The 17851-nt window shown below is 37.2% G+C and overlaps 1 protein-coding gene across 1 annotated transcript in view; it reads right to left on the reverse strand.

The window, feature by feature from the left end:
• The window catches only part of ltk (leukocyte receptor tyrosine kinase), a 158750-nt gene extending 141152 nt beyond the window's left edge, over positions 1-17598 (reverse strand). The window contains exon 1 of the mRNA XM_057859005.1: positions 17365-17598. Within this exon, the coding sequence (XP_057714988.1) occupies positions 17365-17416 (52 nt within the window). The 5' untranslated portion in view covers positions 17417-17598. The remainder of the gene's footprint in view (positions 1-17364) is intronic.
• Positions 17599-17851: the final 253 nt, after the last annotated feature.

Raw genomic sequence — 17851 nt, forward strand, 5'->3', positions numbered from 1 at the left:
TCTGGTCGTTTAATTTCACATTAATTTCTGTGCAGTATATTAAATAATAAAATCATTTCTCAATATTTATACTTACTCAATGTGAAACTGATTAGATGAACACAAAGCCAATATCCTGGCAGGAATAGCGTACCAAACGAATGCTATTTTTAGACCGTGACGTCGCCATCGTAACGCGGAAGTGGGTCATTATAGACACTCCCTCACATACAATTATTGTTATTTCTCCTTGTTTTCTCCTATAATCTTTCAAAAAGAACATGCCGAGTAAACACTGCTGCTATGAAACTTGTAGAAACGACTCTAAACTTTACAACAGGGGTCGGGACAAGAGACAAGTTTTTGGCAAATTTCCGGGGAACCGTAAATTTTTCCCAAATTCTGTATACAACTTTTATGCACCTCACCATCCCGGAATTTTTGATGTCCAAATGATTTGATTTGGTCAAAAATTGTAGGACTAGATACATTTTGAAAATGTGTTTTTTTTCTTCCACAAAAATCGGTGAAAAATTGGCGTTTATAGGCAAACGGAAAATTTTGGGGGGGTTGTGCAAAAAATTCCCTGCGTCACGTAAAAATTCCGGTCGTTTTGATACTGAAACGGTGCCAATCGGTTAAACAGTTCGGGCTGTGCGATGTGCCGAAGAAATCCCATTCAAAAAAAAAAAAACAGAATAACACTAAAAAGACCCAGATAGTTCTGTTCTTAAAACTTAATGACGCTCCTGGCATTTGCGCTGGCATTAGCATCAACTTTAGCGGGGCAAGCATCCTCCTAAACGCTTGGACAACTGTTTTTTTACATACAGTTTGTGGCTTCTAGGTGGGCTTAATTATCTGGTCTTTGCCTTTTTGGCAAAGCCAGATAATGTTATTCTGCGACTTTATTATTATTTTTTTATTAATCAACTTATTCTCCGCGTTTTTCGGCGCGCCGCACAGCCCGTACCGCTGCACCGATCGGCACCGTTGAGGCATCGACACGTCCGGAATTTTTGTGTGACTGTGGCTTTTTGTCAAACGGCCCCGAAAAATTTGTCATTTTCACATAAACGCCGATTTTCCGATTTTTAAAAATTTTTTCAAAACGCTACTTGTCCTACGATTTTTGACCAAATCACATAATTTGGACATCAAAAATTCCGGGACGGTGAGGGGCATAAAGATTGTATACAGAATTTGGGGGGGGGAAAATTGCCAAATTGCCAAAAACTTTCCCATTCATATTTAATGGGAAATGTCCCATTCACTTTCAATGGGATTTCCAATAGAATCTGCATTGCATTGTTGCCATTGACGGCCATGTATGTCAAATCTATTGATGCTAATGGATTTGAATTCTATCAACGCCTATGTAACTCAATGCCATTGACGGCCATGGACGTCCAAAATTTTTCCCATTCATTTTCAATGGGAAAAACAAAAAATTCCCCAAATCAACAGGAAATGACCAGATATCAATAGGACGTGTCCACCAAACTTCCCCGATTCCATTGACGCTTTTGAAGGGTGCTGCTATTGACGGCCATAGACGTCTAAATTTCCCATTCATTTCTAATGGCATTTGCTTTGTTTAATGCCATTGACGGGCATGTTTGTCCATTCTAGTGATAGCCCTGGGCGGGGGTAAGATCTGTATCTCTGCATGGCAAAGACCAGAAGTAATTTCTCCAGAAATTGCAGTTTCTAGTTGAAAATAATGAACTGCTTTTCCTGCTGAGTGTCTATTATCATCACAAAGTTGCCGTTGTCTTTGTAGATGCTACAATACTATTGTGTATTTTCGTCGAAAAGGCTAAGACAAACATAAAAAGGGCTGCCAAAAACAACACAGGTTCTGTGCTCATGTAGCCATCGAACACAATATTCTATGGCACTTAAAAGAAGGGGATGTCTTATGACTTATTTGTTAGGAAGCGAGTTAAAGTACTCTTAACAAAGTTCATTGTACAAAAACAGACTAACTAAAAAAACAATCCAAACGGGACTGCAACACATGATTGAAATTGCACTGAAGTATTCTTCAAGCATTCTTCTGCTTTTTTTCATGCTTCTTTCCTAATGACCAGGATAAAGCCAAGGCCATTCAAGTGCACGACTCACGCAACGAGTGGCGCGCTGTGAAGTTGACGGACGAGTGATGCCCTGGAAGCGCCGCTTTCATCTGCAACATAAAGCTGGCTCTTATCCAGCTACTTCACTCATGCGCCGCCGCTGCGTCTTAAGGAGCAGCACGGCTATACAACGTTAAAGCAAGAGGGCCTAATAGCTGCTGAGATGGCGAGACGTCCAGTTAGTGATTCATGTAGCAAGGAAACATGCAGAAGAGTGACGTACTGTATGCGTTACTTGGAACAGACCAAGCTTGGGAACCACATGAAATAACATCAGCAGCATGTCGAATATAGGTGCTTACTGCACTTTTTTTTTTGCTTTTAACCAAGAATCATGACTGTTTTATGTCCATATCTATAAATAATTTGGGGATTTAAGCATTTATTCACAAGAACTTTCACCAGAAAAGCTGCGTTTACATCAGGCGGCCGCTAGCTACATTCACTAACAGACTAGCATTGTACTTTGACATATTTACGTAAAATAAATACTTACTGCACTTTTTTTTTTGCTTTTAACCAAGAATCATGACTGTTTTATGTCCATATCTATAAATAATTTGGGGATTTAAGCATTTATTCACAAGAACTTTCACCAGAAAAGCTGCGTTTACATCAGGCGGCCGCTAGCTACATTCACTAACAGACTAGCATTGTACTTTGACATATTTACGTAAAATAAATACTTACTGCATGCTTTTGTTGCTTTTAACCAAGAATCGAGACCGTTTTATGTCCATATCTGTAAAGAATTTGGGGATTTAAGCATTTATTCACAAGAATTTTCACCGGAAAAGCTCTGTTTACATCAGGCAGCCGCTAGCTACGTTCACTAACAGGCTAGCATTGTACTTTGACATATTTAAGTAAAATAAATGCTTACTGCACGTTTTGTTTTTTGTTTTTTTGCTTTTAACCAAGAATCGAGACTGTTTTACGTCCATATCTATGAAGAATTCGGGATTTAAGCATTTATTCACAAGAATTTTCACTGGAAAAGCTCTGTTAAAAGCATGCAGCCACTAGCTACATTCACTAACAGACTAGCATTTTACTTCGACATATTTACGTAAAATAAATGCTTACTCCACGGTTTCGTTGCTTTTAACCAAGAATCGAGACAGTTTTACGTCCATATCCGTAAAGAATTTGGGGATTTAAGCATTTATTGACAAGAATTTTCACCGGAAAAGCTCTGTTTACATCAGGCAGTCGCTAGCTACGTTCACTAACAGACTAGCATTGTACTTTGACATATTTAAGTAAAATAAATGCTTACTGCACGTTTTTTTTTTTTTTTTTTTTGCTTTTAACCAAGAATCGAGACTGTTTTACGTCCATATCTATGAAGAATTCGGGATTTAAGCATTTATTCACAAGAATTTTCACTGGAAAAGCTCTGTTAAAAGCATGCAGCCACTAGCTACATTCACTAACAGACTAGCATTTTACTTCGACATATTTACGTAAAATAAATGCTTACTCCACGGTTTCGTTGCTTTTAACCAAGAATCGAGACAGTTTTACGTCCATATCCGTAAAGAATTTGGGGATTTAAGCATTTATTCACAAGAATTTTCAACAGAAAAGCTGTGTTTACATCAGGCGGCCGCCACATTGACGAACACACTAGCATCGTACTTTGACATATTTACGTAAAATAAATGCTTACTGCATGTTTTTTTTTTTTTGTTTTTTTGTTTGCTTTTAACCAAGAATCGAGACAGTTTTACGTCCATATCCGTAAAGAATTTGGGGATTTAAGCATTTATTCACAAGAATTTTCAACAGAAAAGCTGTGTTTACATCAGGCGGCCGCCACATTGACGAACACACTAGCATCGTACTTTGACATATTTACGTAAAATAAATGCTTACTGCATGTTTTTTTTGTTTTTTTGTTTGCTTTTAACCAAGAATCGAGACTGTTTTATGTCCATACCTAAGAAGAATTCAGTGATTTAAGCATTTATTCACAAGAATTTTCACCGGAAATACTGTGTTTACACCAGGCGGCCGCTAACCTAATTCACTGACATAGTAGCATTGTACTTCATCAATATACGTAAAATAAACGCTAACTGCACGATTTCTTTGCTTTTAACCAAGTATCGAGACTGTTTTACGTTGATATCTATAAAGAAGTCGGGGATTTAAGCATTTATTCACAAGAATTTTCACCGGAAAAGCTGTGTGTTTACATCAGGCGGCTGCCACATTGCCTAACAGACTAGCATTGCACTTTGACATATTTACGTAAAATAAATGCGAACTGCACGTTTTTTTTTTTTTTTTTTTTTTGCTTTTAACCAAGAATCGAGACTGTTTTACTGGACGTTAATCTATTTTAACTAGAAAGGCTAGCAGCTTATTGAATGATCCCCCAGTTCAAACGAATTGGACGTCTATTGCCGCCAACCTCCGCAATGCCAAGGACATGGTTGAGTGTCTGTCAGAGAAGCATGGCACGGCCCTGAGGTAACGGTGACTTCGCTTTTTCATAAAAGTCAACGTGTCCTTTCACTCAACAACTATGAAATGACAATGGTTGGGGAAATTATCTTTCAGGAATAGATACAATAAAGCTTCTGTTACAAAATGTTCATTGAAGTGTTTGTTGTTTATCACAGTGTTTGTCAACGTTTTCTGAGTCATGGCACGTTTTTACATTGGAAAAAAATCCCCCGGCCCACCGCACCAAAATGTTCCAAAATTACTTTCTGTACAGTATATTTAATTATAAAATAATTTCTCAGTATTTATACTTACTCAGAGTGAAACTTGAACTTGTTAAAAAAATAAAAATAAAAAATAAAAAACTGGCAGGAATCTTGTTCATCAGTTCTCAGTCTCTCAGTGTTTTTATTTTTATTTTTTTTAGCAGTTAGGCTTGAAAAACTCAGAATTATTAGACAAGGGGGACTTTAGCAATGTCTTTAACCATATCAGGACTGGTCATCTCTTTGACAATGGCTTTGCAGACAGGGAGTATTAACGTCTTTGCCACAGTTTGGGACTTTTTGGATTTAGCAACAAATTCAGCAACAAAGGAACTGGCTTTCAGTGATTTCTTATTTACCCTTGTAGTTTTTCTAAAAAAAAAATAATAAAAAGTCTGTTTCTCTGTGTTTTCCCGAAGGGGAACAAAATACTCTATCGACTTGTTTTGAAGTGACTGATGTTTCGTTTGGAGATGACGTTTACACGTTCAACATTTGCTCGGATTTCTAGCCATCAGCCACCTTGCTGTCCTCGACAATGTGTTGCAATAAAACATGGGGGAGGATTGAGGGTCATCACATATGGATAAAATGGAAAGGACACTTTTGTGAATATACCGTATTGGCCTGAATATAAGAAGGCCCTGATTATAAGACGACCCCCTCTTTTTCAAGACTCAAGTTTGAAAGAAGACTTTTAACACCAAATTAATTTTTATACAGAAAATAATTACAGTACATCTGTAACAAATGATTATAACAATATATTTGAGAGAAAAAGCATGTTATTTTGCCTCATTCAAATCTTAATATCTGAACCTTTAAATATGTAAACTAAAGTGCAATCACATTTGTAAATGGCTTTTTTTTTTTAATGTAAATAAACCAATCTATTGTGATAAAACAACAAAATTGCAATAACTGCATTAACCATCAACGTGAAGTCTAACTGTAACTGTAGTCTTGAAACAAATCTAAACAAGGAAAAACATTGCAATAAAATAATGCAAACTGGTTAAACTTGAGAGTAGCTGAGATTAGTCATGACAGAACATCGCTTCAATGATATCTGGCACCATCTAGCGTCGTGAATCGGTATAATGTCTAGACCGCGAATATAAGAGGACCCCCACTTTTTCAGTCTATATTAGGGTGACCAAACGTCCTCTTTTGCCCGGACAAGTCCTACTTTCACGCAGTATCCTCGTTGTCCGGGCGGGTTTTATAAATTCATAAAAATGTCCGTTTTTTATGATTTTTTTTTACGGGACCAACTTGAAGAGAATTCCTCCGGCCGCTAGGGGGCAGCGCTTGCCTGCGTTGACGTTGCTCCTACTAGTAGGGGCGGGAGAAGGAGTAGATCTTGTTGGCAGTTCACCCTTTGTTTCATGGGGAATTACCACCATCTACTGACGGTTTGGCGAGAGCTCAGACTACAGTAAGGAGTTCAATAAGAAGTTCTAAAAGACGTGGCTCCATACACCTTTCTGTAAGTTTCTACTGTTAATGTCGATCACGTGTCTTCTGTTGTACATAGGGTTATATGTGTACACAGAGATGCAGTATATTGTATGAGTCTTGTAATTGTTCTGCGTTAGTTAGTGGTTGAATGCTAGTATAGCTAAATAGCTGTGTTGCTTATGAGTTTTTTTTTTTATTTCCCACTTGTTTTTTATTCCCTTTTACAAAACCAATCACACTTACACCCAGTGTATTGAAATGACAAACAACAAACCAAGGCAAGACACACCAACAAATCAGAAAGAAAAACATGCATATATAAGTTAAATAAATAATCAAAAATAATAATAAATAAAAATAACACCAGTCTACAGTATCGTGGCCCAGCCTTCAATCTCTCCTGAATAATCCAGTCCACATCAAAGTTCTTGTTTATCGTTTGAAATTGGTGCCCTCTTTTATTTTCTAAAGTCTCTCCATTTCTTCCATTTCTCTTCAAATTGACTTTCTTGTAGTCTTAATCTAAACGTAATTCTTTCCATTTCACATAGCTCTTCCACCGTGCACATCCACTGCTCCTCAGTTGGCTGATCATGAGTTTTTTTTTACGATAAATGCGTATATAATGGCAACTGCTGACTTCTGTCGGAGATTTGGACTGGTGTAATCTGTAAAATCCCGTTTGTTGTCGCATTTTTGCGCTGCCGATGGTAGTAAACTTTTATAGCAAAGTCTGATTTTGCCTCGGCTCCCGTATTTGCAAATAGGGTAGCAATCAGTGAGCTCAGCTGCGCTAGGCATTATGGGCAACGTAGTTTTGCATTTGAACTGCTGCGTTTGGAAACATGCTGGTTGAATCGCTTGTCAGTTTATTTCGGTTATTGTTTGCGTACAATTTAGAACATTGTATGAGAATAAAAATTGAGTGGGAATAACATTTTGTCAACGACAATTGTCGTGATCGTAATTTTTAAAAATGTTGAGTTGGCACATAGCCAACTGTGTGTGTGTATTAACTGGACTACATTTCCATGAGTCTGCATTATATTTTTTTAATAATTATATATTTTTTTATTTTATTTTATTTTTTTGGTATTGTTTGATTATTTTTTTTTAGGAAGAATAAATCCTGTTGAATAAAAAAAAAAGTGGGAGATATACGCATCTTCGAGTAAAATTCAAGTATCTCGAGGCCGGGCCGAGTGTCCTCTTTTTTGGAAATCAAAATATGGTCACCCTAGTCTATAGACCCTACTCACCTACGTCACAAAATGGGCGTGTCGCTGGTTCCGGCCACCATATTGTACCTATTTTTTAGACCTATTCTCACTGTTTTCAATTAGTCGAGCAAGTTATAGAGCAATTCATGGAAGCCCCGGTGTTATCTGACGCTGTAAACTCATTGGATGCGTTGCATAAAAGGCGTTACGTGGAAAAGCCTATTTTTCTAGCGTATTTGATGCCTAAATCGATGTTTTTCGACCCGCTGGCTTCGCCAGACATCTGCTATCCTGATATTTACAACTATCTTGTCCACACAAAATCAGCCTATTCTCACGAAAGTTTGAAATACTTTAAGAGCTTGGAGGCTTATAAATGCTACGTTGCTGGTTGGGTGAAACAGGTCCTCGTACACGAAAATTGGGCAGGAATCTTGTGCTCGGAAGGTGAGTTACGAAATTTTCAATTCAAAATCTTTTGTTCTTGCTAACATCCACTGTCAAGTCTAATGTATTTCATATCATTTGTCAATGGAGCTAGGGCTTTTAATGTTTATATGGTTTAGCGATAGCACTCTCACTACATACATATATAATGTGTAATAAATATGAAGTGCGATAGCACTACTCCAGATTGTCCCTAGTTGAATTTATTTTTTGGCTTTTGACCTCAATAGTGAAATTGTAAATTAATTGTATGACAACTGTCTGATTATCCCCTTATAATTATATATTTTCAGGTAGTTCATTCACAACGTCTGAGTGTATGTTGTCGGCGATTAGCCTAGCAATGATCTTAATTGTGGTTGTCAGCCCAAAACCCTCTAAATGTATATTAAATGCATTTTACCAGATATAAAATGACTACTACATACATAATCTGTGGTAGTCGTTTGGAGCCCAGTTTTCTCGTCGAATTGCAGCAGTCAATCTCGGTCTCCTCTTCGGGTCTCTCGGAATACGGTAAAAATTCAAGTCTCTCCGTCTATATTCTCTGTTTTTGCAACCGACCGCCACACACGACTTCACCATTTTGATTATTAATGTTAACGAGCAGAAAAACACGCCATAATAGGAGGAATTTACGAAGCGCTAATGCATTAACATGACGAGTATACGGACAACATGGCGCGGGGGCGTGGCTGTGACGTCACGTGAGAAGGGTCTATGTCAATGCAAAAAACACTGTCTTATATTCAGGCCAATACGGTAGATACTTAACGAGTCTCATCAAATGATGCACAGTAGACAGGCTTGGGTCCACATTGTCACGGACAGCAAGGTGGCTGATGGCTAGAAATCCAAGCAGTTCTTGAACGCAACACGAGCAATACCTCGCTCATATGCACACAACCAAAAACTTTCTGCCTACTCCTTCCTTCTTACTGCAACTCCGCCCGACAAAGCCAATCTCATATTAAGCTAAATACGTAGAACTGATGAAACTCGATATATTTACTTACATAATGTTAATTTATTCTATATTAGATTGTGAAAATTTGGGCCAACAAAATCATTCAAACCTACATCTCACCCAAAGTTGGGATTGACTCAAGCTCAGCCATGACTCAAACAAGGGCAAACAATGTACAAAAATGGATAGCTGGATTGTAAAGTCCAATCATAGTGTTAACGGCGTAGTGCTGTAAAACTCAATAGACTGTAGACACGGCTACTCATTCATGTGAGACAAACCGCATGATGGTTCCTGGGTTTTTCCCCATTATCCAAACACAATTCTCTCAGCTATGGACAGAGTTTATTTAGAATCTTAAACTAGCACTTGTAACACGCCAGACAATCATGGTACTTCAGGAGAATTTCGCCATTTCACCTGACAGAACTTGACAGGTTCACGTTGGTCAATGTGATGTCATGACAACACAGTGGTATGAAAAAGTATCTGAACCTTTTGGAATTTATCACATTTCTATATAAAATCACCATCAAATGTGACCTTTGTCAAAATCACACAGATGAAAAAACTGTCTGCTTGAACTAAAACCACCCAAACATTTATAGGTTTTCATATTTTAATGAGGATAGTACGCAAAGTGGCCGTCCACCAAAGATGACGCCAAGAGTTCAGCTCAAAATACTCAGATTGGTAAAAAAGAGCCCTAGAGTGTCTGCGAAAGACTTACAGAAATCACTGGCACAGTCCAATCTCTCTGTGCACACATCAACTATATGTAAAATTATGGCCAAGAATGGTGTTCATGGGAGGACTCCACGGAGGAAGCCCCTGCTGTGTAAAAAAAATACATTGTTGGTCTTTTAATGTTCACAAAAAGGCACTTGGACACTCCACAGATGTTTTGGCAAAATGATTTGTGGACTCATGAAACCAAAGTTGATTTTTTTGGGAGTAACACACAACATCATGTGCAGACGAAAAATGGAACAGCTTACCAACATCCTCATCCCCACCGTGAAGCATGGTGGAGGGAGCATTATGATTTGGGGCTGTTTTGCTTCCTCAGGGCCTGGACAACTTGCATTTATTATTGGAAGGATGAATTCAAAAGTTTATCAGGATGTTTTGCAGGAAAACCTGAGGGTGTCTGTCAGACAGTTGAAGCTAAAAAAAAAAAAAAAGGATGGATGCTGCAACAAGACAATGATCCAGAACACAGAAGTAAATCAATTTCAGAATGATTTCAGAAGAACAAAATACACGTTCTAGATTGGCCAAGTCAAAGTCTAGATTTGAACCCCATTGAGATCCTGTGGCATGACCTAAAGACAGCGATTCATGCCAGACATCCCAGGAATCTGACTGAACTAGAGCAGTTTTGTAGAGAAGAATGGGCCAAGATTATTCCTGATCGATGTGCCAGACTGATCTGCAGCTACAGGAAGCGTCTGGTTGAATTTATTGCTGCCAAAGGGGGTGGGGGGACACAAAATATTAAATGTGATGGCTCGCTTACTATTTTGCCCCTTCTGTCATTGTTTGCATACTATCCTCATTAAAATATGAAAACTAAACTCACCCAAAAATTTATAGGTGAAAGCAGACACTGATTTTTCATCTGTGAGATTTCGACAAATGATGTTGATTTTATGCAGAAACGTGACAAATTCTAAAAGGTTCAGATACTTTTTCATACCACTGCATCTGTCCTAGTGTAGTCATAGCCTGAGACGTCTAAGTGCTCCTGTATGGAAGCTTTATTAAACGACAGTCCAGCCAGACCCAATGCTGCCACTAGAGGGCAGTGTATCCTCCACCATTAAACAAAATACAATACTTTTGGGCTTTTTTTTTTTTTTTTTAAAGGTATTTGAATTTTTTATTTTTGAACTTACGCGGAAATTCGCGTTACGTCGCCAGCGTAGGAATCTACCCTTAATAAGTATTTTCATCCAAAAGACTGGGACGAACACTGGTCTAAACTTTATTTCAAGTTGAACTAAACAGACATCCTATACAGTGGGGCAAATAAGTATTTAGTCAACCACTAATTGTGCAAGTTCTCCCACTTGAAAATATGAGAGAGGCCTGTAATTGTCACCATGGGTAAACCTCAACCATGAGAGACAGAATGTGGGGAAAAAAAAAAACAGAAATTCACATTGTTTGATTTTTAAAGAATTTATTAGCAAATCATGGGGAAAATAAGTATTTGGCCAATACCAAAAGTTCATCTCAATACTTTGTTATGTACCCTTTGTTGGCAATAATGGAGGCCAAACATTTTCTGTAACTCTTCAGAAGCTTTTCACACACTGTTGCTGGTATTTTGGCTGGTATTTTACTGTGGCCCCAGCTCTCTGTAGGTCATTCACTAGGTCCCCCCGTGTGGTTCTGGGATTTTTGCTCACCGTTCTTGTTATCATTTTGACGCCACGGGGTGAGATCTTGCATGGAGCCCCTGATAGAGGGAGTTTATCAGTGCTCTTGTATGTCTTCCATTTTCTAATAATTGCTCCCACAGTTGATTTCTTTACACCAAGCGTTTTGCCTATTGCAGATTCAGTCTTCCCGGCCTGGTGCAGGTCTACAATTTTCTCTCTGGTGTCCTTTGATTTGCCCTTTAGTTTGGAGTGTGACTGACTGAGGTTGTGGACAGGTGTCTTTTATACCGAGAATGAGTTAAAACAGGTGCCATTAATACAGGTAACGAGTGGAGCCTTGTTAGACCTCGTTAGAAGAAGTCAGACCTCTTTGACAGCCAGAAATCTTGCTTGTTTGTAGGTGACCAAATACTTATTTCCACTCTAATTTAGAAATCAATTCTTTAAAAATCAAACAATGTGAATTTCTGTTTTTTTCCCCACATTTTGTCTCTCATGGTTGAGGTTTACCCATGTTGACAATTACAGGCCTCTCTAATCTTTTCAAGTAGGAGAACTTGCACAGTTGGTGGTTGACTAAATACTTATTTGCCCCACTGAATGTGGTTTTATTGTTCATGGAGGCCAGACGCACAGAGGTGTACTGATACAGAATAGCACGGATTTGCACTTGGAAGTCTTATTTCTTGTTAAAATATAAGCATCACATTTAACGTCTCTCAAGGGATGAATAACATCTGATTTATGATATGTCTAATCCTGGGGTGACTCCATTTAAACTGCACATGCTTAGCCTTCTGTGTTTTTAAGTTTAAAGGTGATATATATGTATTATACATGTTCTGCAGCCAAAGGAGACTTCAATTTCTAATCGTGGTCTCGATCTGAAAATATTTGGGAAAGTCTGCTCCAATGGAGCTAATGCATTTTTGACCACACTCTCCTCCTCTGTCATAATGAATGATTCAATTTGTCCCAGGTCCAACAGCAATGCTGCAACATACTCCAAATGTTCTGATACGGATTTCAAAGAGAAATCCAGTAGTAGCGAAGATTCACAACCACTTCAATGCAAAAAGACAAGAACATGTGTGTTTAGTTATTCACTGAGATGAATTCTCAATAATATTGAAATTGAATGATGTACACTAGATGGCAGGGAGGAGGCACAAAATAATGCTGGACACTGCAAAACGCAATTAGGGATATTCAGTCTTCTCCACTTCGTGATTATATGAAATGAAATGAAATCTCCTGTCTGTGTTGTATGTCAGAGAGGATGTAGGAGAGTTTTATTTCTGTGTGAATTCCCTGCAGTTGCCATGAATGCAAAGTATACAGTACTACGACAGGGGTGAAGCCTGCATGAGAGAGCACTCATTTTAGAAATGGAGCTCCAGCCATTCAAAATCGACCGACCTTTTGTACTTTAAAAGCCACTTTAAATCAACAATGCTAATAAGGTAGCACGCACGCGAAAAGACCACCCTCATGTGTCTTGATTTGGTGTGGTAAGAAGTGAGCGTACAATACATAAGTGAAACAACTCGATCCTTTCATAATGCTAAACAAATTGCACGATTTACAAGGGAATCAAATCCTGAATTTAGCAGACAAGTACTGCAAAGTATCTTATATGCTATAGAAGAGATATTTCTGGGTTGAATTGTAAAAAGAGAAATTTATAAGACAGTGCAGAAAGGAAAAAATAAAAGATTGGCATCCACTTGAGGTACTTCCCAAAAAATCCATGATACTGCATGGTTATCTACATACATACAGAATATAGCCTAAACTGTGTATATATAAATACACACAGCCCATATCAGGGATGTCCCGAACGCATATTTTTGCACCGGATTTTGAAAATGAGTACTGTTTACAGTAATTCCTCTTCCACTTTTTCCCGGAGTGTTGCGGACTATAAAACAGATATATTTTTGTTTCTTATGGCAATGTCATTGTATTTCTGGATTATTCTGTTATTTTTTAGCCCTTAAAAACAAAAAAATATACATATTTTTTAAAATTATAATCCCGGTCCTTGGAAAAATAGCCCCATTCTCTCAATTTCCAATTAGGGACATCCCATGCATGTAGTATACACACACATATTATATATATATATATATATATATATATATATATATATATATATATATATATATATATATATATATATATATATATATATATATATTAGGGCTGTCAAAATTATCGCGTTAACGGGCGGTAATTATTTTTTTAAATTAATCACGTTAAAATATTTGACGCAGTTAACGCACATGTCCCGCTCAGACAGATTTAAATGTCAGTAGAGTGAAATGCCCACTTCTTAATTGTGTTTTATGGAGTTTTGCCGCCCTCTGCTGGCGCTTGGGTGCGACTGATTTTTTAGGCTTCAGCACCCATGAGCATTGTGAAAATAATTATTGACATCAACAATGGCGGGCTACTAGTTTATTTTTTGATTGAAAATTTTACAAATTTTATTAAAACGAAAACATTAAGAGGGGTTTTAATATAAAATTTCTATAACTTGTACTAACATTTATCTTAAGAACTACAAGTCTTTCTATCCATGGATCGCTTTAACAGAATGTTAATAATGTTAATGCCATCTTGTTTATTTATTGTTATAATAAACAAATACAGTCCTTATGTACTGTATGTTGAATGTATATATCCATCTTGTCTTATTTTTCTATTCCAACAATTTTACAGTATATATAATTTACAGAAAAATATGGCATATTTTATAGATGGTTTGAATTGCGATTAATTGCGATTAATTACGATTAATTAATTTTTAAGCTGTAATTAACTCGATTAAAAATTTTAATCGTTTGACAGCCCTAATATACATATATATATATGTATATACTGTGTATATACTGTATATATATGGCGGAAAACACAGAAAAGACTGAAAAAGCATTTTGTGCTCTTGCACTCCTCTTTAAAAGAAACTGTGGTATTTTAAGCCAAAACAACTGTTATGGTTGATAGAACAATATGTCTATATGCTGCCATAGCAGATTCATGGCGCATTAGGCCCCTGAACTATTTCTAGTTTGTCCGTTTTACCCTGAAAACCTACGTTTACAGACGTCGTGCAACCGCTTTCGTTTCAACCCAGCCATAAAAAGAAGGTAAGTAATTATATTTATCATTCAAAATGTCTGTCATTTTCAGCTCAGAATCATTAATTGATTTCTAATATTTCGTTAAAAAAAAACAACTTTAAAATATGATTCACTCGCATATTTTAAACAAATTACAAGTGGTACCTCTACATATGATCGCTTCGACACACGAACTTTTCGACATCCGACGTAAAATTTGACTCGCCATTTGTTTCTACATCCGACGACATGCTCGAAATACGACGACAATGGCAGCAACGCAGACGAATGCACGGCAGATTTTCTTGTGTGACAAATCAACACAGGTTTCAGAAAAGGTTGGTACAGGTGGTGAAACAAGGAAAAAGTTGACGCTTACCTTCTAAATGAAGATGCAAATGACAGAAAAATATGAGCGTGGGGTGAAATGGCTCAACAATACATCTCCACGGTCCTCCTCTGACCATCGCTCGCCAGTCTTTATAAGTTAAGCTGACAATTCTTATTGTGGTAACATCTCCAGAGAAATCGCCAGCTTCGCCACGTTTTCATCATTTCTTTCACAACTTATTCAACACAAAACGCCTGCTGTCTGCCGCAATTGACGATGTTCTCAAGAAAGCATTGAAAGCGAAAGTAAACTCTCACCCGCTCCCCTCCCTCTTTGTCACGTCAGCCCCGCGGTGCCTTCAGGTACAGAAAAAAACGTCCGCCTTATTAGAACCCGTTTCGTTACACTATTACAGGAATTATTATTATTATTATATTATTAATCCGATTTTTATTTATTATTTATTTGTTTTGCTATATGTAATTGCCATTTGTAATAGTACCAGCAGTATTTTTTAAGGATTTAGTGCAGGTTTTTGGGCTGTGGAACGAATTAATGGAATTATAATGTATTCCTATGGGAAAATCCTGCTCGACATACGACCATTTCGACTTACAAACAAGGTCCTGGAATGGATTAACTTCGTATGTAGAGGTACCACTGTATATCAAAATGAAAAAATGGTGTCTGTAAAAAAGTCACGGATATCTACCTCATAACTATCGTTTACAGGATTTTTTTTGTTACTGTCGCATTTTCTCCGATGTGTCAGATGATAAATAATTGATCCAAACAAATAACAATTGAAAACAAAAAACGTTTAAAAGGGTAAATATATGAAAATCTCGACCACTCCTTGTTGTCTGCGATTTCTGCCTCGCGACCCTAGTTATATTACCATGTTTCACCCATTAAATCCCCCAAAAATCCAGCTGTGGCCATTCACAGCTGTGTCCTGACATTCAGTGTTACATGCTACATGTAGTTTTTGGATCGAAACAAGGTAAGTACGCCATAATATCTCGTTAAAATTATGCCGTCTTTAATTATGCTCTTGTGTGCTCTCACCTCCAGTTAGGGTTTTTCCTGTTTTTTTTTGTTTTTTTTTAATGCCCTCCTGTTCAAAATTTTTCTTCCCCCAGAAAATTGAGATTTTAAGCTTTCCAAATATATATTACACATGCATATAGCACAATTTTGAAATTTGGCCAAATTGGGGGTCTCAGAGCGGAACTTCAAGTCACCTGAGTGTTCTCTGCCATATACATAAATATACACGTAAACAATGATTTGTACATGTATACATGGATAGACCTTAACATTTTAAATACTGTATTTATTTATTATTTATTTAAATTGGGGGGGGAAAGGCACCATGTACTCAGGGATTCGCGAAGTTTGAAGCGCTAAGTATAGCGAGGGATTACTGTAAATATTCATGTACATTCATGTACATTCATATATATATATTAGGGCTGTCAAGCAATTAAAATTTTAAATCGAGTTAATTACAGCTTAAAAATTAATGAATCGTAATTATTCGCAATTAATCGCAATTCAAACCATCTATAAAATATGCCATATTTTTCTGTAAATTATATATATATTCTGTAAAATAAATTGTTGGAATGGAAAGATAAGACACAAGATGGATATATACATTCAACATACGGTACATAAGGACTGTGTTTATTATAACAATAAATCAACAAGATGGCATTAACATTATTACATTATTAACATTCTGTTAAAGCGATCTATTGATAGAAAGACTTGTAGTTCTTAAAAGATAAATGTTCGTACAAGTTATAGAAATTTTATATTAAATCCCCTCTTAATGTTTTCGTTTTAATAAAATTTGTAAAATTTTCAATCAAAAAATAACCTAGTAGCCCGCCATTGTTGATGTCAATAATTACTTACACAATGCTCATGGGTGCTGAAGCCTATAAAATCAGTCGCACCTAAGCGCCAGCAGAGGGCGGCAAAACTCCATAAAACACAATTAACAAGTGGGCATTTCACTCTACTGACACTTAAATCTGTCTGAGCGGGACATGTGCGTTAATTGCGTCAAATATTTTAACGTGATTAATTTAAAAAAATAATTACCGCCCGTTAACGCGATAATTTTGACAGCCCTTATATATATATATATATATATATATATATGTTTATATTACATACTATGCAAACAGTATGTACAGTATGTAACAGTATGTACATACTACGCAAACAGTATGTATTATAAGCATATATATATATGCATACATAATATATAAATACACACACACAGTATATATACTGTACATATGTATATATAATATATACACATACAGTACAAACACAAACACATAGTATATATATGCATATACCTGTATTGTTGCATGAGAATGTTTGAAATGATTTCCCTTTCATTCAACTGTAAGTAATTGTGAACTTTCTAAAGTAGTAGTAGTTTTAAAGTAGTCATCATAACAAGATTTGGGATATTTAAACAAACGGCAAACCAAAAAAAAGATGCGATAACAGCTCTTCGTGAAGAAACAAAACTTTGAGATTTCAAAGACTGATAAACTTGTCACTTACTTAATAGAAGCGCGACTTGAAGAAGAACGCCTGGCCTTTTAACATCGTCCATGGCTGAGTTTTGTGCGCAAATCCACCCTCCAAAAAATCCGCGCTTGGTCGGGCGCCTTCAGCTCCTCATGAAGCCGCAGATGAGACGCACGCAAGCGCAAGCGGCCCCAGGAGACGCGGCGAGCTGGCTCGACTAGTGGTTGGTTGCTTGCTTGTTGGAGTGAGTTGCGCACTGCTCGATACGTAGTGATGTTATTAGTGAGCTTTTTAGTGATGCTGATGCTGCTGCACTGACGTCACCAACGCGATCCACACCGCCCTCCCAGTGTGTTCGTCAGAGAGGAGGAGAAGAGTCCCGTTTATTCCTACTGACATTCGCGTCCTCTCACCCATGCAGCACATTTACTGCGTGGGTATTGTTTTGAGATTAACACACACACACACACACACACACACACACACACACACACACACACACACACACGTGCTTACAAAC

This window comes from Corythoichthys intestinalis, chromosome 15 (assembly GCF_030265065.1).
Source record: "Corythoichthys intestinalis isolate RoL2023-P3 chromosome 15, ASM3026506v1, whole genome shotgun sequence".
In the NCBI taxonomy this organism is placed as follows: Eukaryota; Metazoa; Chordata; class Actinopteri; order Syngnathiformes; family Syngnathidae; genus Corythoichthys; species Corythoichthys intestinalis.